This window comes from Bombina bombina, chromosome 6 (assembly GCF_027579735.1).
Source record: "Bombina bombina isolate aBomBom1 chromosome 6, aBomBom1.pri, whole genome shotgun sequence".
Classification (NCBI taxonomy): domain Eukaryota; kingdom Metazoa; phylum Chordata; class Amphibia; order Anura; family Bombinatoridae; genus Bombina; species Bombina bombina.
The window spans coordinates 922,580,141-922,598,003 of NC_069504.1; the positions used below are offsets into that span (position 1 = coordinate 922,580,141).

The window sequence follows — 17,863 nt, forward strand, 5'->3', positions numbered from 1 at the left end:
CCCATTGTCCTTTATTGACTTTCATAATCTCCACTTAAAAGGACATAAAACCCAATTTTTTTTTATTTCATGATTCAGCTAGAGCATACAATTTCAAGCAACTTTCCAATTTGCTTATATTATTAAATTTGCTTCATTCTCTTGGTAATCCTTTATTGAAGGAGCAACAATGCACTACTGGGAGCTATCTCAACACATCTGGTGAGCCAATGACAAGAGGCATATATGTGCAGCCACAAATCAGCAGCTAGCCTATCTAGATATACTTTTCAACAAAAGATGCCATGAGAACAAAGCAAATAAGATAATAGAAGCTGATGTTGTTTAAAATTGCATGCTTTATCTGAATATTCATATTCCTTTAAATAATACAGTGAGACTCAAAATATATATAAATATAAATTGAACTAATATTTTTCAGAAACTATTAATTAGGATAGGAATTATTGTGGATAATATATTTTATTGTTTACACATATTCTGTAGTAATCTCTGTACTATGTAAGTAAAATATATATATATATAAAAAAAAATCAATATCAATCATAAAAAATTGGTAGCACATGAAACGTAATATGGACCAGTCCACAGAAGAGTACATTTTTATTCTATTTAATACAAGGAGGCACCATATAAAGTAGAGAACAGCTTGGTAAAAAGGCCTTATATATAGATTTGTGAATTAGACAACTTTTTTTCTATTTGCCAGATGTTTACTTTATAATCACATTTTGCTTTTTTCATGATTAGCATATTGTAGGCCGCAGTGGGAATATAATTTCTTAAAATTAAATATGGATTACTGGCTAATTTAAATAAAATGGAAACATCTAATTATGTATAGTATTCTCAGTTTGCAAACTCGTTTTTGATATATCACACTTTACTCATAATTAGTTGAAATGCAGAATGAATTATTAAACCCTATAAGACGTTAAAAGATAGCAGCTGGTGTTTCCTCCATCTGTTTTCCTATGACTAGGCAAGAGTGACTTTCATTTAGCACTGTCATCATCTTTAGCAATAGGGTTAGATTACATTCAGTTATGACATTACATGTGTTAGTTTTAACAAAAATTGAAAATAACATTTTAGTGTAAAAGTAAAATGCTTTACTTCATTACAGCATTTTATTTGTAAATGAATACCTGTTTTTCACTATGGGCTCTACCTCTGCAAATTGGTTAACAATGTGTAGTAGATGCTTTCCAGTGCTGTTCCTGAGAAGGCAATGGGTGTTGATTGGTGGATACTTATGTAAATTATTTCTGATTGTCTAACTGGTCATCTTAGGAACATTCAAAAAACTGAGAATCAAAATGTTGGTATCCCTAGGGGGCGCTAATGCTCAAATAGCAAAAGTGTATAGTACTAGATATACAACATACAGTATATATATATATATATATATATATATCTATATATATATATATACACACAGCAAAAAAAATAAACTGCATAATTGAGTATATCCTCCACTTCTGTGATAACAGTCAATGATTATCTTTCAGAATCAGCAATAAAGTCTTCATATGGGATCTAATCGAGTGTTCTTCAAACTCCCAAAGGTCTGCAAATTCGGCTGCTCCTCCCCACAATTCTGTAAATGACACCTGGGGTCACAACCATATCTATGTGTTAAATCCTGTTAAGAGGCTAAAATCAAAGGAAGGAAATTACATTTTGTTTTAAAAATAAATTATTCTGGGCTAGATTACAAGTGGCGAGCTAACGTCAGCGTGCACACAATATTAAAATATCGCACCTGGGCTAACTTGCATGCATATTAAAAGTTGAAAGTAAACAAGACCTTGCGATTTCCAACTAAGGGCTAGATAACAAGTGGAGCGCTATTTAGCTCTTTCGCTCATGCGTCAAAAAGTTATTGCTCAAGCGCTAACCTGACATATTTAAAAAGCCAAACTTAGAATATCACGCGCATGATCACCTATCCCCTATAGAAGACAGCCTGCAGTCAGTATTTATAAAGCAGCGGTCATCAGAATGCTGCTTTCAAGCCTGCTCTCCACCTCTTAGGCAGGCAGGGGGCGGTGTTGCACGCAAACGAGAAATAGTGCTCACATGCAATGCTGAACACCGCCAGCAAACTGCTGCCCACCAGAGGGCAAACTGGGGCGCATATGTTTCCCCCTGTCCGCCATGGCTTGATAAATCGAGCCCTTAGAAATCAATGAAGAAAAAGAAGTAGAAAACAAAATTAACACCTCACTTGTGCGCTTACCCGACATGAAAATATGAATATTTCACATTCCAATGTTCTGCACATAGCAGAATATGTTCTATTTATTCATAAATATATTTTCTACATATATCTAATCATAATTTGGTACAATATAATCTATACCTATATATACATGATTATATGTAGAAACAGATATATACAGATATATATAGGAATATCTATTTATAAATACATGGAACATATACTGCTAAGTGCAGAACATTGGAATGTGAAATATTTACAGTAAATACACATTATAACAATTAAATATGAATATTGCATAAATATGTTTTTTCATGTTTTCATCTACTTGACAGCAAAGGGCTCCCATGCACTTATATTTATGTCTATAAATGTATATATATGTATTTATGCATTTATATGTGTATATATGTCTGTAAATACTATATACACACATAAATACATAACACATATGTATACATATGTATATTTAGACATGTATATGTATTTTTGTCTATGTTAAAGCCCTTTGCCTGCCTTTTTTTTCTAACCCCTGAGATCTCATTTCTTTCAGCCCTAATAACTTTTTAGTGCGATATTTTTTTTATAATTGTTATTAGATAATGTTATTATGAGTGTAACTGTATTGTGTAATTTATTTTTGATGTGTTTTGTGACACTTTTTTAGCAAAACAGTCAACCAGAGCTCTGAGGACACGCTAAACCGATGAGCCTAATTGTGCACAATCGATCGCAACTTGTAATACGAGCGCATTTAAATTGAACACAAAAACCTGATATCGCTTGTGCGAAAAAGATAGCGCTACACCTGTAATCTGGCCTTAACTTTGCAGTCATAGAGTTAGCCCAACTGAAGTCTTCACGTAAAGTGTCAGGGCTAAATAAAAAGCTGTACCAACACAATATAAATACATTAAAATAAAGTTTTACACTCATATATACACTATCTGCTAAAAAAAAATTCTTAAGGTTAAAAGGTATATGGTATTTGACACGACATTTTAATGGAAATGGCTATAATGTATATAAATATACATATACATGTCAAAATATACACACTGTATATATATATATATATATACACTATACTGTGTATATATTTATATATATATATATATATATATATACTGTATCTATTCATGTATATATTCCTTTAGATATATAGGTATAGATATATATTTTACTAAGAAAGCATAGAAAATGTTCTTCTATGAGAAGAACATTGGAATGCAAAATATGCATAATTCATGTTGAGTATAGCGCACTTGGTTAAACACAATCTAGTTAGCGTGCAAGCGATAAGCAATAAGCTTTATTATTTTATTAAATTTGCACTCAGCATTAAAGTCTATGGGGAGAATAAGTTAGCTTGGTTGCAATATCCGAAGTCCTCAAGTTAGCGCATTTTACTTTCAACTTTTAAAACGCGTGCTAACTAGCCCACGTTAAAAGTTTACTATTGGCAGTGTTTGCATACGAGTAAAAGTGACAAATAGTGCACTACTTGTAATCTGGTGCTCTATTGAAAAAGAGCATGCTATTTTACACTAAGTTGTTCCTTTAACAGAACTCCCAACAATCTGTATTGTGCAATATAATCATAGTTTGGGAGTTCTGTTCCACTGCTCATCTCCAGCACTTCCTTTTCTATAAATGTTAATTTGAGAAGTTAGGGTCTGCCCAACCATGTCCCCTTAATACCTTGATCCACCCCAAATTGCTTCTTAACTGCACTGACCACACCTCTAGGATACAAACAACTTCCATAAGTTGTTATACATCTGCTCCCAGCCTTCCAGACATGAATTGTTGTGACATAAGGGTGCACTATTAATATTGCGGGCTCACGCTAAGATTATCACACAATCTGATATTACATGTACATAGTAAAACAGAATTGCCAGAGAATGTTTAGCCCACCGTCATCCCTTTAACATGCCTTATGCTTTCAATAGATAGTGCAGTAGTTATGTTACAGACAAAGTGTTGTCAGGCATTCTATAAAATGCCTAAAATTTCCAGGCAATGGCCTCTATTTATCAAGCTGTCAACCGCAAATACGCTGGAATTCCGCAGTGCTAATTGTGGAGAGCTTGATTCGCTTTATTTATCAAAGGCTACAGACCAGCAAAAGTAGAATTTTGTGACGTAACATACGATCTGCCGGTCTCAGTCCGACACAGATCGATGCTTACTTCATTATAGATGTTCCAAATGCAAATTCGGCACTATCTGACTACTTTTGCTAGTTATCAAATAGCTAACAGGTACGCTCGCCACTATTCCGGCCCAGCGTACCTGGTTTTCAGGGCGGCGGATGCCATAGGAATCAGTGGGAGTCTGAAAGCAGCGAAAGCTTATGTTCGCTGCTGCCCAATATCCCATTGATTCCTACACCTAACACCCAAACATGTACCCCAAGTCTAAACACCCCTAATCTGCCGCCCCCTACACCACCACCACCTACATTATACTTATTAACCCCTAATCTGCCGCCCGACACCGCCAACACCTACAGTATACTTATTAACCCCTAATCTGCCTCCCTGACACCGCCGCCACCTAAATAAAAGTTATTAACCCATATCCCGCCGCTCCCGGAGCCCACCACAACTAAATGAAGTTATTAACCCCTAAACCCCTTGCCTCCCACATCACTAGCACTTACTAAACCTATTAACCCCTAAACCTAACAACCCGCTAACCTTACATTAAATATTAACTCGACCCTATCTTATAATAAATTTAAACTTACCTTTAGATTTAAACTAAACTATATTAAACTAATTACTTTAATCTACACTAACTATTATACTAAAATTACATTAAACTATATTAAATTAATAATTAATATAAACTAAGTTTTAAACTAAAATTACAATAAACTACAAATTAAATTAACTATATTATATATTTAAACACTTAACCCTACTCAAATAATTTAAATCTACACTAAAAAATTACAAAGTTACAAAAAACTAACACTAAGTTACACAAAAAATAAACACTAAGTTACAAAAAATAAAATATAAATTATCAAAGCTTTAAACTAATTACACCTAATCTAAGGGCCCTATGAAAATAAAAAAGCCCCCCCAAAATAAAAAAAAAACTAGCCTACAGTAAACTACAAATAGCTCTTAAAAGGGCCTTTTGTGGGGCATTGCCCCAAAGTAATCAGCTCTTTTACCTGTAAAAATAATACAAATACCCCCCCAACAGTAAAACCCACCACCCACACAACCAACCCCCCCAAATAAAATACAATCTAAAAAAAAAACTAAGCTCCCCATTGCCCTGAAAAAGGCATTTGGATGGGCATTGCCCTTAAAATGGCAGTTAGCTCTATTGCGGCCCAAGTCCTAATCTAAAACTAAAACCCACCAAATAAACCCTTAAAAAATCCTAACACTAACAGAAGAAGATTTAGTTACAGTTTTGAAGATCCGACATCCATCCTCCAAGAAGTCGGGAGAAGTCCTCAACGAAGCGGCCGAAGTCTTCATCCAAGCCAGCAGAAGTCTTCACCCAGACGGCATCTTCTCTCTTCATCCATCCGGCACGGAGCGGCTCCATCTTCAAGACATCCGAAACAGAGCATCCTCTTCTGATGACGACTACCGACGAATGAAGGTTCCTTAAAATTACGTCATCCAAGATGGTGTCCCTTAGATTCCGATTGGCTGATAGAATTCTATCAGCCAATCGAATTAAGGTTGAAAAAATCCTATTGGCTGTTGCAATCAGCCAATAGGATTGAGCTTTCATCCTATTGGCTGTTGCAATCAGCCAATAGGATTAAGCTCACATTCTATTGGCTGAATGGATCAGCCAATAGGATGAAAGCTCAATCCTATTGGATGATTTCAACAGCCAATAGGATTTTTTCAACCTTAATTCCGATTGGCTGATAGAATTCTATCAGCCATTCAAAATCTAAGGGACGCCATCTTGGATGACGTCATTTAAAGGAACCTTCATTCGTCGGTAGTCATCATCAAAAGAGGATGCTCCGTGTCGGATGTCTTGAAGATGGAGCCGCTCCGCGCCGGATGGATGAAGATAGAAGATGCTGTCTGGGTGAAGACTTCTGCGGGTTTGGATGAAGACTTCGGCCGCTTCGTTGAGGACTTCTCCCGGCTTCTTGGAGGATGGATGTCGGATCTTCAAAACTGTAAGTAAATCTTCTGGGGTTAGTGTTAGGATTTTTTTAAGGGTTTATTGGGTGGGTTTTAGTTTCAGATTAGGACTTGGGCCGCAATAGAGCTAAATGCCCTTTTAAGGGCAATGTCCATCCAAATGCCCTTTTCAGGGCAATGTGGAGCTTAGGTTTTTTTAGTTAGTATTTTATTTGGAGGGTTGGTTGTGTGGGTGGTGGGTTTTACTGTTGGGGGGGGGGTATTTGTATTTTTTTTACAGGTAAAAGAGCTGATTACTTTGGGGCAATGCCCCGCAAAAGGCCCTTTTAAGGGCTATTTGTAGTTTATTGTAGGCTATTTTGGGGGGGCTTTTTTTTATCTTCCTAGGGCTCTTACATTAGGTGTAATTAGTTTAAAGCTTTGATCATTTCTTTTTTATTTTTTGTAACTTAGTGTTTATTTTTTGTGTAACTTAGTGTTTGTTATTTTTTGTAACTTAGTTAGTTTTTTGTAACTGTAATTTTTTTGTGTAGATTTAAATTATTTGAGTAGGGTTGGGTGTTTAAATACCGTATATAATATAGTTATTTTAATTTGTAATTTTATGTAATTTTAGTATAAAAGTTAGGTTAGATTAATTATTAATTTAATATAGTTTAATGTAATTTTATTATAATTTATTATATATAATAGTATATTATATATATATTTATTAAAAGTTAGGGTAGGTTAATTATTAGTTTAACATAGTTTAATTTAAATCTAAAGGTAAGTTTTAATTTATTAAAAGATAGGGATGAGTTAATATTTAATATAAAGTTAGCGTGTTGTTAGGTTTAGGGGTTAATAGGTTAATTTAGTTTATGGCGATGTGGGGGCTAGCGGTTTAGGGGTTAATACATTTATTTAGTTGCGGTGGGCTCCGGGAGCATCAGGATAGGGGTTAATAACTTTATGTAGGTGGGCGGCAGATTAGGGGTTAATAAGTATAATGTAGGTGGCGGTGGGCTCCGGGAGCGGCGGTTTAGGGGTTAATAACTTTATTTAGTTGCGGCAGGGTCTGGGAGCGGCGATATAGGGGTTAAACAGTTTAGTATATTTTGGGTGTTTAGTGACAGTATACAAATAAAGCTGTGAAAAAGCCGAAGAGCAGCGAGATTGATGACTGTTTAGTTAACAACAGTCCGCTGCTCATCGCCCGTACTTGGTGCGTGGCTTTTTGACAGCTTTTTTGTTAAATATGGCAGCAATGTTAGGCGAGCATATTAGTGCCCGCGAATGCAGCATAGTTGACAGCTTGATAAGCTGAGCTGAGTACAACAGTGCAAATCTTGGCAGGGCCCTCTACCCTATAATTGTTTTGTTGTACTCACCCTTTGTTTATAGCGCTGCGGAATCTGTTGGCGCTCTACAAATAACCGATAATAATAATAATAATAATAATAATAAGTAGGCCTCAATGTATGTAATACATTTTATACACATTTCTCCCAGGCATTCTATAGCATGCCTAGTTTGTTTTAGGCAATGTATGAGATGAAAACAATTTTGGCACAGAGTTGAAGAGTTGAACATATATCATCAATTTAATAACCAGGAATATTACATTTGGATTTAATGCCCCTTTTGAAACAATAAAATGATAATTAGTGGGTAACTTCTTTTAGGTGAAAACCCTTTTTAATACTGTAAAATACACATTCTGCCCTCATTTTGATTTTTTTTTTTTTGGGTGGGGGGCATTCTGTATTGAGAAATACTAGTTTATTAAAAAAATATAACTACTTATTGTAATAACTGCTAATTCTTAACATAGCCTTAAAAAGTAGGAGATTACCTGTATTTAAAGTAATAGTACACATTTTAGGACTGTATAGAAAATGAATTATGCATAATAAAATAACTATACAGTTTACTTGCATTGTTTAATCTGCCCTCTGTTTCCTGTAATATAAAGGGATAGAAAGGTAAAAAATGAATGAAATGTGCATTGGTGCATTTCAATTTGAAATATAATAATTTTTGCAATATACTTCCATTACCAAAAATGCTTCTAATAAAATTATTACTGGTTTTCTGTGACATACACACATATCCTGGGCCTTGCACCAGTATTCAAACACCAGACCTATCAGAGAGTCAGCAGTGGCTTGTATGATACAAGTTACATCTTCAGAAGCAATACACACCACAGCCACCTCTCTGAGCGTGCATGGTGTTTGAATAATGGTGCACAAGCCCTCACAGGATATGTGCATATGCTGAAGAAAAGATTCAAATTGAAATGCACCCATGCATATTTCAATTTTGACTTTTCTATTATTTTAAGTATTTAAAATGTGATTTTTCCAGAACTGATAATTGAAAGGCCACAAAAGCCTGTCCTCGTCACATATCTGTCCCTAAGTTGCAGTTTTATATCTTAGCATTTCTGATGAAGCAAAACAATGGAGATTTTGTTAATGCAATAACAGTGGCAAGTCCGGATTTGCTCCTCCGGATTTGCTCCTCCGGATTTGCTCCTCCAAATAAGGAAAGTGGTTGGTGCAGTTTAATCATTGAAAAACAGTAGCAAGAAACTAGGTATTAAAGTGATGGTAAACCTTAACTAATCAAATTCCATATATTTAATTTCTGCCATTAAAAAAGTAGATGTGTACCTTTTTTATTTTTATTCCATCTGTGAAAGGGTTAAATTAGTGCATAACATAATGCTTCTATTGCAATGTTATGCCGGCCCATTGGGATGATTTTTTTAATGACAATTCTAGTGAACATCCAATCAGCTTGTGTGTCATTTGACAATCTTGAAGTCCAGCCCCTTTAAAGCCCTTAGAAAGCCTTTGTAGAGAGTGGGTGGGACTGCTCTATACATCGCAGCTCAGCCAAAAGAGGAAATGAAGGGGGGCTGAGGAACAGAATATACCGAATAGGATTATAAATCTTTTATTATAAAATATATATACACATTTTATAATTATGTGGTTTTACTTGTAAACTGATATATTTTTCATTGCAACATTCTTATAGTCTGAAATGTACCATCACTTTAATTTTTTCCAACAACAATCAGACTATTCTGACATGTTTATCTGTTGGAAGACAGCAGAAAAATATGTTGTAAATACAATTGTTTATTGTCTCATTAATGTGGGGACATATCTTGATGGAACAGATAGATGCTTTGACTGTTTATGGTTTAAATTAGTTAACCTTCCATACTAATCTTAATTACTTTTTTCAGCTGTAAATATATATATATTTGTTCTGTATATTTTAGGATTCTGAGTAAATATCAGCAGGAAATTAACAGAAAAGAACAGAAGAGAGGATTTTTCCCAAAAAGGTATGAATTTTGTTACACTGAATTTTTCAATATTTGCACAGAGGCAAAAAACAGATTTAGAGCAGATAAAACATAGAACTATATCAGCATATATATATATATATATATATATATATATATATATATATATATATATATATATATATATATATATATATATATATATATATATATATATATGTAAAATAAGTAAATTGGTTATACTTAGAATTGTTATGTTAAAAGAAATTAAATGACTATCAGAATAAAAAAATAAAAATTTGCAATTAAATATATCTTCAAAATATGGGTTTCTAAGATAAAAAACTATCAATGTCCCTAAAAAAATAAAAAGGAATTACAAACAGTAAATAATACAATTAAGAGGTGTAGTCACATGAGCCTAGATTTCAATCTATTTTTTTTTTATATATATTTTGTGCAAAATATTTTTAAGTGGTTAAAGAGTTATTATTAGCTACCTAACTAGTCTTTAGTAATATTTTTTGTCGTTTAAGAATATTGCTCTCAGTGGAAATCTGTGACAGGAATATATAAATTAAGGTTACATCTCCACTTAAAGGGATACTGAACCCAAATGTTTTCTTTCATGATTCAGATAGAACATGCAATTACTTGCCGGCCCATCTTTGGTTCAGCACCTGGGTAGTGCTTGCTGATTGGTGGCTAAATGTAGCCACTAATCAGCAAGCACTACCCAGGGTTCTGAACCAAAAATGGGCCAGCTCCTATGCTTACATTCCTGCTTTTTCAAATAAAGATACCAAGAGAATGAACAAAAATTGATAATTGGAGTAAATTAAAAATTTGCTTAAAATTGCATACTCTATCTGACTCATGAAAGAAAAAGAATTGGGTTTAGTATCCCTTTAAGTGGATAAGTAACCTTAATTTATATATTCCCGTCACAGATTTCTACTGAGGGCAACATTCTTAAATGATAAAAATATTAATTAAGACTAAGTAGGTAGTTAATAATAACTCTTTAACCACTGAAAAACATTTTCACATCCCAATGTTCTTCACATAGCAGAGCAGAGTTAGATAAGAGCAACTATAAGGCAAGTGGAATTCATGCAGTGTAAAGTGGGAGGAGGCAATGGCGATGGTAAAAATTGATCATTTTTGGATCTTAGAGGGCAGGTTGGAGTATATTTGTTGATTAGCGAGGACAGGTGGGGGGGCATTTTTGAAATGCTCAGATTTACTATCACTTTAAGAGCTTGAAGTTTCAGTAAAACAAAATTGGGGAAAACTAATTTTATTCATAATTATTTCCGCCTCCTACAGCTTTCAAAATTATGTTTAAAAAGTTAAATTCTCAAGAAGAATGTTATTAGCTGTTCAATTTTTACCACAATTTATCTTTAAATCTTAACACAAAAGGGTCTATTTTCAACTGTGTTTTCTTCTTTTGTCTTAAATGATCAAAGGACATTTATTCAGACAGATATTTTTATGTCTTTCCAGGATATCAACACAGAAAGGTCAACAGGAAACAGGTAGCAAAACATAATTCAACATCATTTATTTGTAAAGTTTAAAATACCTAAAGTTGATGTTTTATGATAGGTACTGGAAACAGAAGAACAGATAGAGCGCAAGCACGACTCAAGGTAAAATGTTTAATATTTCCACTTTGAGCATATAAATAAATTGCACTTACAAGATATTTAAAATAATAGCGCCTTTGCAACAACACACAGTCTGCGGCATCCGGTTTCCAAACAGCTGATCCTGCTTCCGCCGGTGTATACCTATAGCGTGTGAAGTCTGTCACTGGCAATTAAGCAGTAAGTCCCTTTTATCCTTGCAACGGTAGTATTGTCTGTGGCTTTGTCCTTGTCTACACGTTTCGTCCGGCTTCTGCAGACTTTCTCAAGACTCTGGACATGGTTGTGGACCATAACATGAGATTCACTGACAGACGATTGGTGTTGGACAGGACTCAGAGGAGGAGTTACTCGTATTTAAAAGAGGATCCCCGCGAACAGAAAAATCAGTGTCCAGAGTCTTGAGAAAGTCCGCAGAAGCCGGACGAAATGCGTAGACAAGGACAAAGCCACAGGCAATACTACCATTGCAAGGATAAAAGGGACTTACTGCTTAATTGCCAGTGATGGACTTCTCACGTTATAGGTATACACCGGCGGAAGCAGGATCAGCTGTTTGGAAACCGGATGCCGCAGACTGTGTGTTGGTGCAAAGGCGCTATTATTTTAAATATCTTGTAAGTGCAACTTATTTATAGGCTCAAAGTGGAAATATTAAACATTTTACCTTGAGTCGTGCTTGCGCTCTATCTGTTCTTCTGTTTCCAGTGTCATTGTTGGCTGAACACTCCTTAGTGTTCAGTGAATTGTGAAGCAGCACCACGATCGTAGGAACACAGGAGAGAATTCGTATCAAGTAGAAGCAAAGAGTTTCTGACGATTACTAGATCTACCATTCTCCCTGAGTCATTAAAGTGATTTTGGTCAGTAAAATCTGGAGAATTATTGGGATTATTCCCTCTGAATAACACTTATATTTATCTTCCAGAATTGTAAATATATTTATTTTTATCTCAAGGCTACTAAGAATTTTAATTTATAGATTTTTTATATATACGGTATTTAGACAATGAATGTGCAATAGAATTTGTATGTGAAATTCGTGCAATATAATAGCAAGAGTGTCTTAAATATTTTATTTGATTGAAGCCTATCATTGTAATTGTCGGTTAGTGTTTTATGATAGGTATCTTAAAACAGATTACAGTAAAATTGTTTATTTGGTTATAAATATGTGAATTTATTATAAAAATGAAGGGCCAGATTACAAGTGGAGCGCAAACGTTTGCGTGCAAGCAATAAGGTGTTTTATCACAGGGGTTTGCCTTTGTCGTGCTTACTGCTTGTATTACAAGTTGAATATTAACATGATCGCTTGAGCGCAATCGTAATTTACGCTAGAATGATTAACACAACTTCAAAGCTCTGGTTAACTGTTTCATGAAACTAAAAAGTATAATTAGACTCATAACACTATCTAATAAAAATATTTTAAAAACATATTGCACACAAAAGTTAAAAGGGCTCAAAGATATGAGATCTCAGGTGTTAGAAAAAAAGGCAGTTAAAGGGCTTTAAAATAGAGATACATACATTTACATGTATACATATGTATTTAAATTAAACTTAACAGTGATAATGTGGCTTATTCCTTTTTGGCATTGTAAGCAATGAGGACAATATACCCTATCTAGTCAGCTATTATAGTGCTAGTGCATAATGCAGCTTTGGAGCCACTGTGGTGCATACTTGCTCATGTGTAATTGTAAGTGAGAGTTAAGAATCAAGTTTAAGAATACTCTTTTTAATCTATTGCAGTGGATTAAATCATGCTGGACTGATTCAGCCAGGATGATTGACAAGCCCCTCTCTTTTGCAATTGGTTGCATGAGAGCAGGGGGTGGGGCTGTACAAGAAAGTGCTATTGCAATGATAAATGCTGCCTCACAAGCCCCAAACTTGAGTGGAATGGTTACATGGCTGGAAACTTTGTTCATCTAATTGTTAATAAATGGGGCCCTTAGAGCACACTTTTCTCAAGCCAGAATTAAGGACAAACAAAGGCATTTTTGACCAAATTTGATTTGTAGCAACAAGCTAATTATTACATAATCTTCTTATAGTAAGTAAAATTTGTATAAAAAAAATCAAATAACAGGGTATACAAGATGAAGAATTGTCAATAAGAATAAAGTCTTGAAACTAGGTAAGCTAAAAATGGCTACTACAAATATAGACTGCTTCATAAGTAGCTTTAGTCGGATAAAATTGCAGGAATAAAATGGGAACCATATAAGGTACAAAGGAGATGACAGAATAAAATAGCTTAATTTTTAACAACTTGGAAAATAATCTTCATGCTAAAAAGAATGAGCAAGGCCAAGAACCTTAATGGCACTGGAATGTCCAACATAAAATTAGTGGGTACCAATTTGTCCCCTCAAAGCCTTTAGCCTATTGGCGCTCCTATTTTGTCCCTTAAATCCACTTTATATTTGGGGTTTTTTGTTAGAAAGTCCCTTTATAGTGAGCTTGGTTATTTTTATCCAGGCGCAGTCAATTACCATTGTCATACTCAACATTTCCAAACTAAATAGTGTATTTTTTTGAAAAGTAGGGAGATTTTTTACAGAGATGTCAGAAGCTCTATTTAGTCCAAGAAAATTGTTTTTGACAAGAGGTCACAATTTAAGGCTGAAGGAAAGGAAATTTAATCTCCGGCAACGGAAATATTTTTTCACTGCAAGAGCAATAAAATTGTAGAACTCATTAACAAAGGAGGTAGTGGATGCCAATACCTTAGATACATTCAAAAGTGGTGTGGATTCATTTTGGGCTAGAAACAGAATTTATGGATATGATTGCTTGTGTTAAATGGGTCACCTTTTAATGGGATTCATTTAAGCTCAACTGAAGCTTTTTTTTTGTAAGTATATTAGATTTGTATAGGTTGAACTCGATGGACTTTGGTCTTTTTTTCAACCTCATGTACTATGTTACTTTGTTACTATATTAATATTGCTCTTTCTGCAACATATGTTTATTGATGTAGTCATACAACCAGAGGGGAGATCTGTGTATGTTTCTTTGTTTGAGTCTGAATAATGACACTGATACATCACTGCATCACTTTAAAGCAGACACCAGTCTCTATAAAAGTTAAATAAGATATATCTAGCAAAATCATTGGTCTTTGGAAAGCAGCTTATATGTAATTACAAGACATATGCTTGCCTCAGTATCATATCTAAAACATCCTTCAGTGTAAAAAGTTTAGACTTGGACCCCTAATGTGAAAGACTGGATACTATTATGAAAAAAAAAAAAGAAGTGGAATGCAAAAGAAATTACACTGGAAGCCTAATTAGGTAAAATCAACGTTAGGATCGGCACTCCAGGGTCATACCCACATGAATAGAACACTGCTGGTCCGCAGGATATAGGTGCTCAAACCTTCAAGAAGCCCCTTCCAAGGTCCAATAGTATAAGTTGAACAGAAAAGAGAGAAGGTAGCACTCTTGTAACAGGAAACACCTTTATTGTAGCAACTTTTCGAGGCTACTTGCCTCTTTCTCAAGCTTACATGTACTGAGTTGTGAACATATCTTTATTCACAGGGCAATTAATGAAGGGCCAATCCCCAAGCTCACAAGGGGCGTGTGCAAAAAAGTGACATCACACAAATACTAGTAACAAATTAATCAATTATTAACCCAATAGAGACTGACACAGGGATTGGTCCAACAAATATATACAATTAAAACAATATAGCAAAACAGAATCAGAGGCATGCACAATAGAATCTAATGAAAAATGTTATAATAGAGCAAACAGATCAAATTAATGGCATTAAGTCAAATTCTCTATTAAGCCCTTTGGGTGTCATAGTATCTAATAACCAAATCCATTTGGCTTCTTTATATAGTAAATCCCTCAACCTGTCCCCTCCTCTGGATTTTTTACTGGCATGATTTATAACCATACATCTTAATTGATTAGCTTGATGTCCCTTATCCAAAAAATGGGAAGGGACAGGAAGATGGGATTGTTTATCATTACCAATATTGGATTTGTGCTGGCAGAAGCGGCCCTTGACCTTCTAGGTGGTCTCGCCTATGTATAATAGGCCACATGGGCACTTAAGTGTATACACCACATATGTGGAATTGCATGTAAAATACCCTGGGATCTTAAATGTCTTGCCTGTATGGGGATGTGATATCTCTCCTCCTTTAATAACGCTATTACATTGGGCACAATCCAGGCATGGGAATGTCCCATTCCTAGGAGTGCCCAAAAACGTTTGACCCTTGGTAGTGGTATTAGTGTGTGCATGGACCAGTTTCTTACCCATGGTATTGCCTTTGCGGAAAGCCGCTCTGGGAAATTCTTTAAATTCCGGTATGTCAGGGCAAGCTTCCTTCAGCACAAACCAATTTTTCTTTATAATGTGGAAAATGCTGTTGCTCATGGTACTAAATGTACTAACAAATGAGATCCTATTAGGAAACCTTCCAATCTTAATCAAAGTATTGGCAGTAGGAGCCATCTGAATCTGACTAAGTTCATGTGGGCTATACCCTCTCTTGATGAATTTCTCCACCATTTGGCCTGATTTTCCTGACGCTTCTCTGGGTCACTAACAATTCTATTCACTCATATGAGCTGGGACTTGGGAACACTTCTGAATACCCTAGGGGGGTGAAAACTAGATCTATGCAACAGGGTGTTGCGATCAGTTGGTTTAGTATACAAATCCATCTGTAGTCTATCTTCAGAAATATATACCATAGTGTCAAGGAACTCAATGTTAATCGTGCTTGTTTTCAAACTAAAATTCAAAAATTGGACTTCCCTTTCTATGTCATCTTTAAAAGCACTGAGTTTCTCAAAAGTAATAACACAGAGGAATAGATTACAAGGGGAGCGCTAAATTATTGCGCTCCCGCAAATGGGCAAATTAACCAGCCATTACAAGTGGCTGGCTATTGCTACCGCAAGTGCTCAGAAAATTAACCAGAGATTAGAGAATTGTAGATTTTAATAAAAATAAAAAAATAGCATTTTTTTTTAATTAAATCAACGGTATTATGCAGTTTTTGGGGTTTAAAGTTGGTGGTAGTGGGGTGATAAATAAAATAAAAATGGCACTGAAAAGTGCCTTTACATTGCAGACTATGGGAACTGTGTTTTCCAATTGACTACAATGTATTTGTATATGCCTATATACATATATATTTATGTGTTAATATTTGTATATACACATATTAACACGTAAATATATATGTATATAATATTATACATATATATTTCAAAAGGCTGTCCATCGCTGCACTATTTACCACCTTCACTGCTCGAGGTTCTGATGCATCAGAACGAGACTCCCATAGGAGCCTATGGAAGTGCACTCTCGTGAGCGCAATGCTTCCTAGCAATGTTAACGCGATATCGAGTTTGCATTGTGATTTACTTGGTATTACAAAGTAAAGCGTTACTATCACATGCTCTCAAGCGATATTTAGCGCTCCACTTGTAATCTGGCCCATAATTTCATATGCAAAATCTTGAAATTCGATAAATCAGGTCTGCTACTGTCAAAGGGCCTATCGATCAAAATCTCGCCAGCATGCCGTCCTAAAATTATTTGAGGGATCTGCAGTGCTGATGTAGCATACATTTCTCTTAAAAATAGTGAACTCCATTTGTGGTAGCAATATTTCTTACTTATAATATTTTAAAGCCTTTCATTCTCCTTGTGGCTGATCCTGGATGACTGGAAAAGTCTGTTTGACCTTCCCCAATGCACATTTTATTGCCACCATAACATAACTATTTCTACTTCACACACAGAAGGGTTTAGAAAATAGCCAGAATTTTTAGAAATGCTAAATTTGCTGCATTGCAGGTGGCGAATGCAGGTGGACATATTCTCTACTTGCAAACTCGTCTGCCTGCAATCAAAATCAATTTTGCCTAAAGACAAATTTTAAAGGCAGTTCCAGATCAGCAATACACCACTGATCTGGAGTGCAGTAATAGTCCAAATCTGAACAAGGCTGCTGAGACAATAACCATTTGCACCTCACTTGTAATTTATCCCTAAATGTAATATTTATGTTACTGTGAATTTTATTTGTCTTCCTCATAATTAAGACAGTTTATAGGAAGTGGCTTTTATAAAACATGTAACTATACATTTTTTCATATTCATTTCAATTTCCGTGTCTATTTTTAAATGTATTTCTAATGCTTCCTTTTTATATATACAAACAATGATCTGGCTTTCATGTAAGCAGTGAAAAACTACCATTTCTCTTGGTGTCAGTAAGAAGCAGGCAATACCGTGTGGGCACATGGATCATTATAAGCAAATATCTTTGTCCTAAGTAAATATTAACAAGTTACATTAATATGTTAAGTAGGCCAAAGACAACATAATTACACCTCAAGCTTTATAGAATTATGAAAGAGCAGAGCATCCTATTACACCAATATATATATATACAGTATATATAAACTATGAGTACAATTGCAGAAAATTATTGTAGAAACCATTGAAAACATATTTTAAAGGTCTCTAGTACAGGGAACACCAAATAAC

General features: G+C 34.8%; 1 protein-coding gene across 1 annotated transcript in view; it reads left to right on the forward strand.

The window, feature by feature from the left end:
- The window catches only part of LCP2 (lymphocyte cytosolic protein 2), a 228,824-nt gene that overhangs the window by 94,510 nt on the left and 116,451 nt on the right, over positions 1-17,863 (forward strand). Inside the window, exons 4-5 of the mRNA XM_053719585.1 lie at positions 9,644-9,709; positions 11,180-11,211. Coding sequence (XP_053575560.1) covers positions 9,644-9,709; positions 11,180-11,211 — 98 coding nt within the window. The remainder of the gene's footprint in view (positions 1-9,643; positions 9,710-11,179; positions 11,212-17,863) is intronic.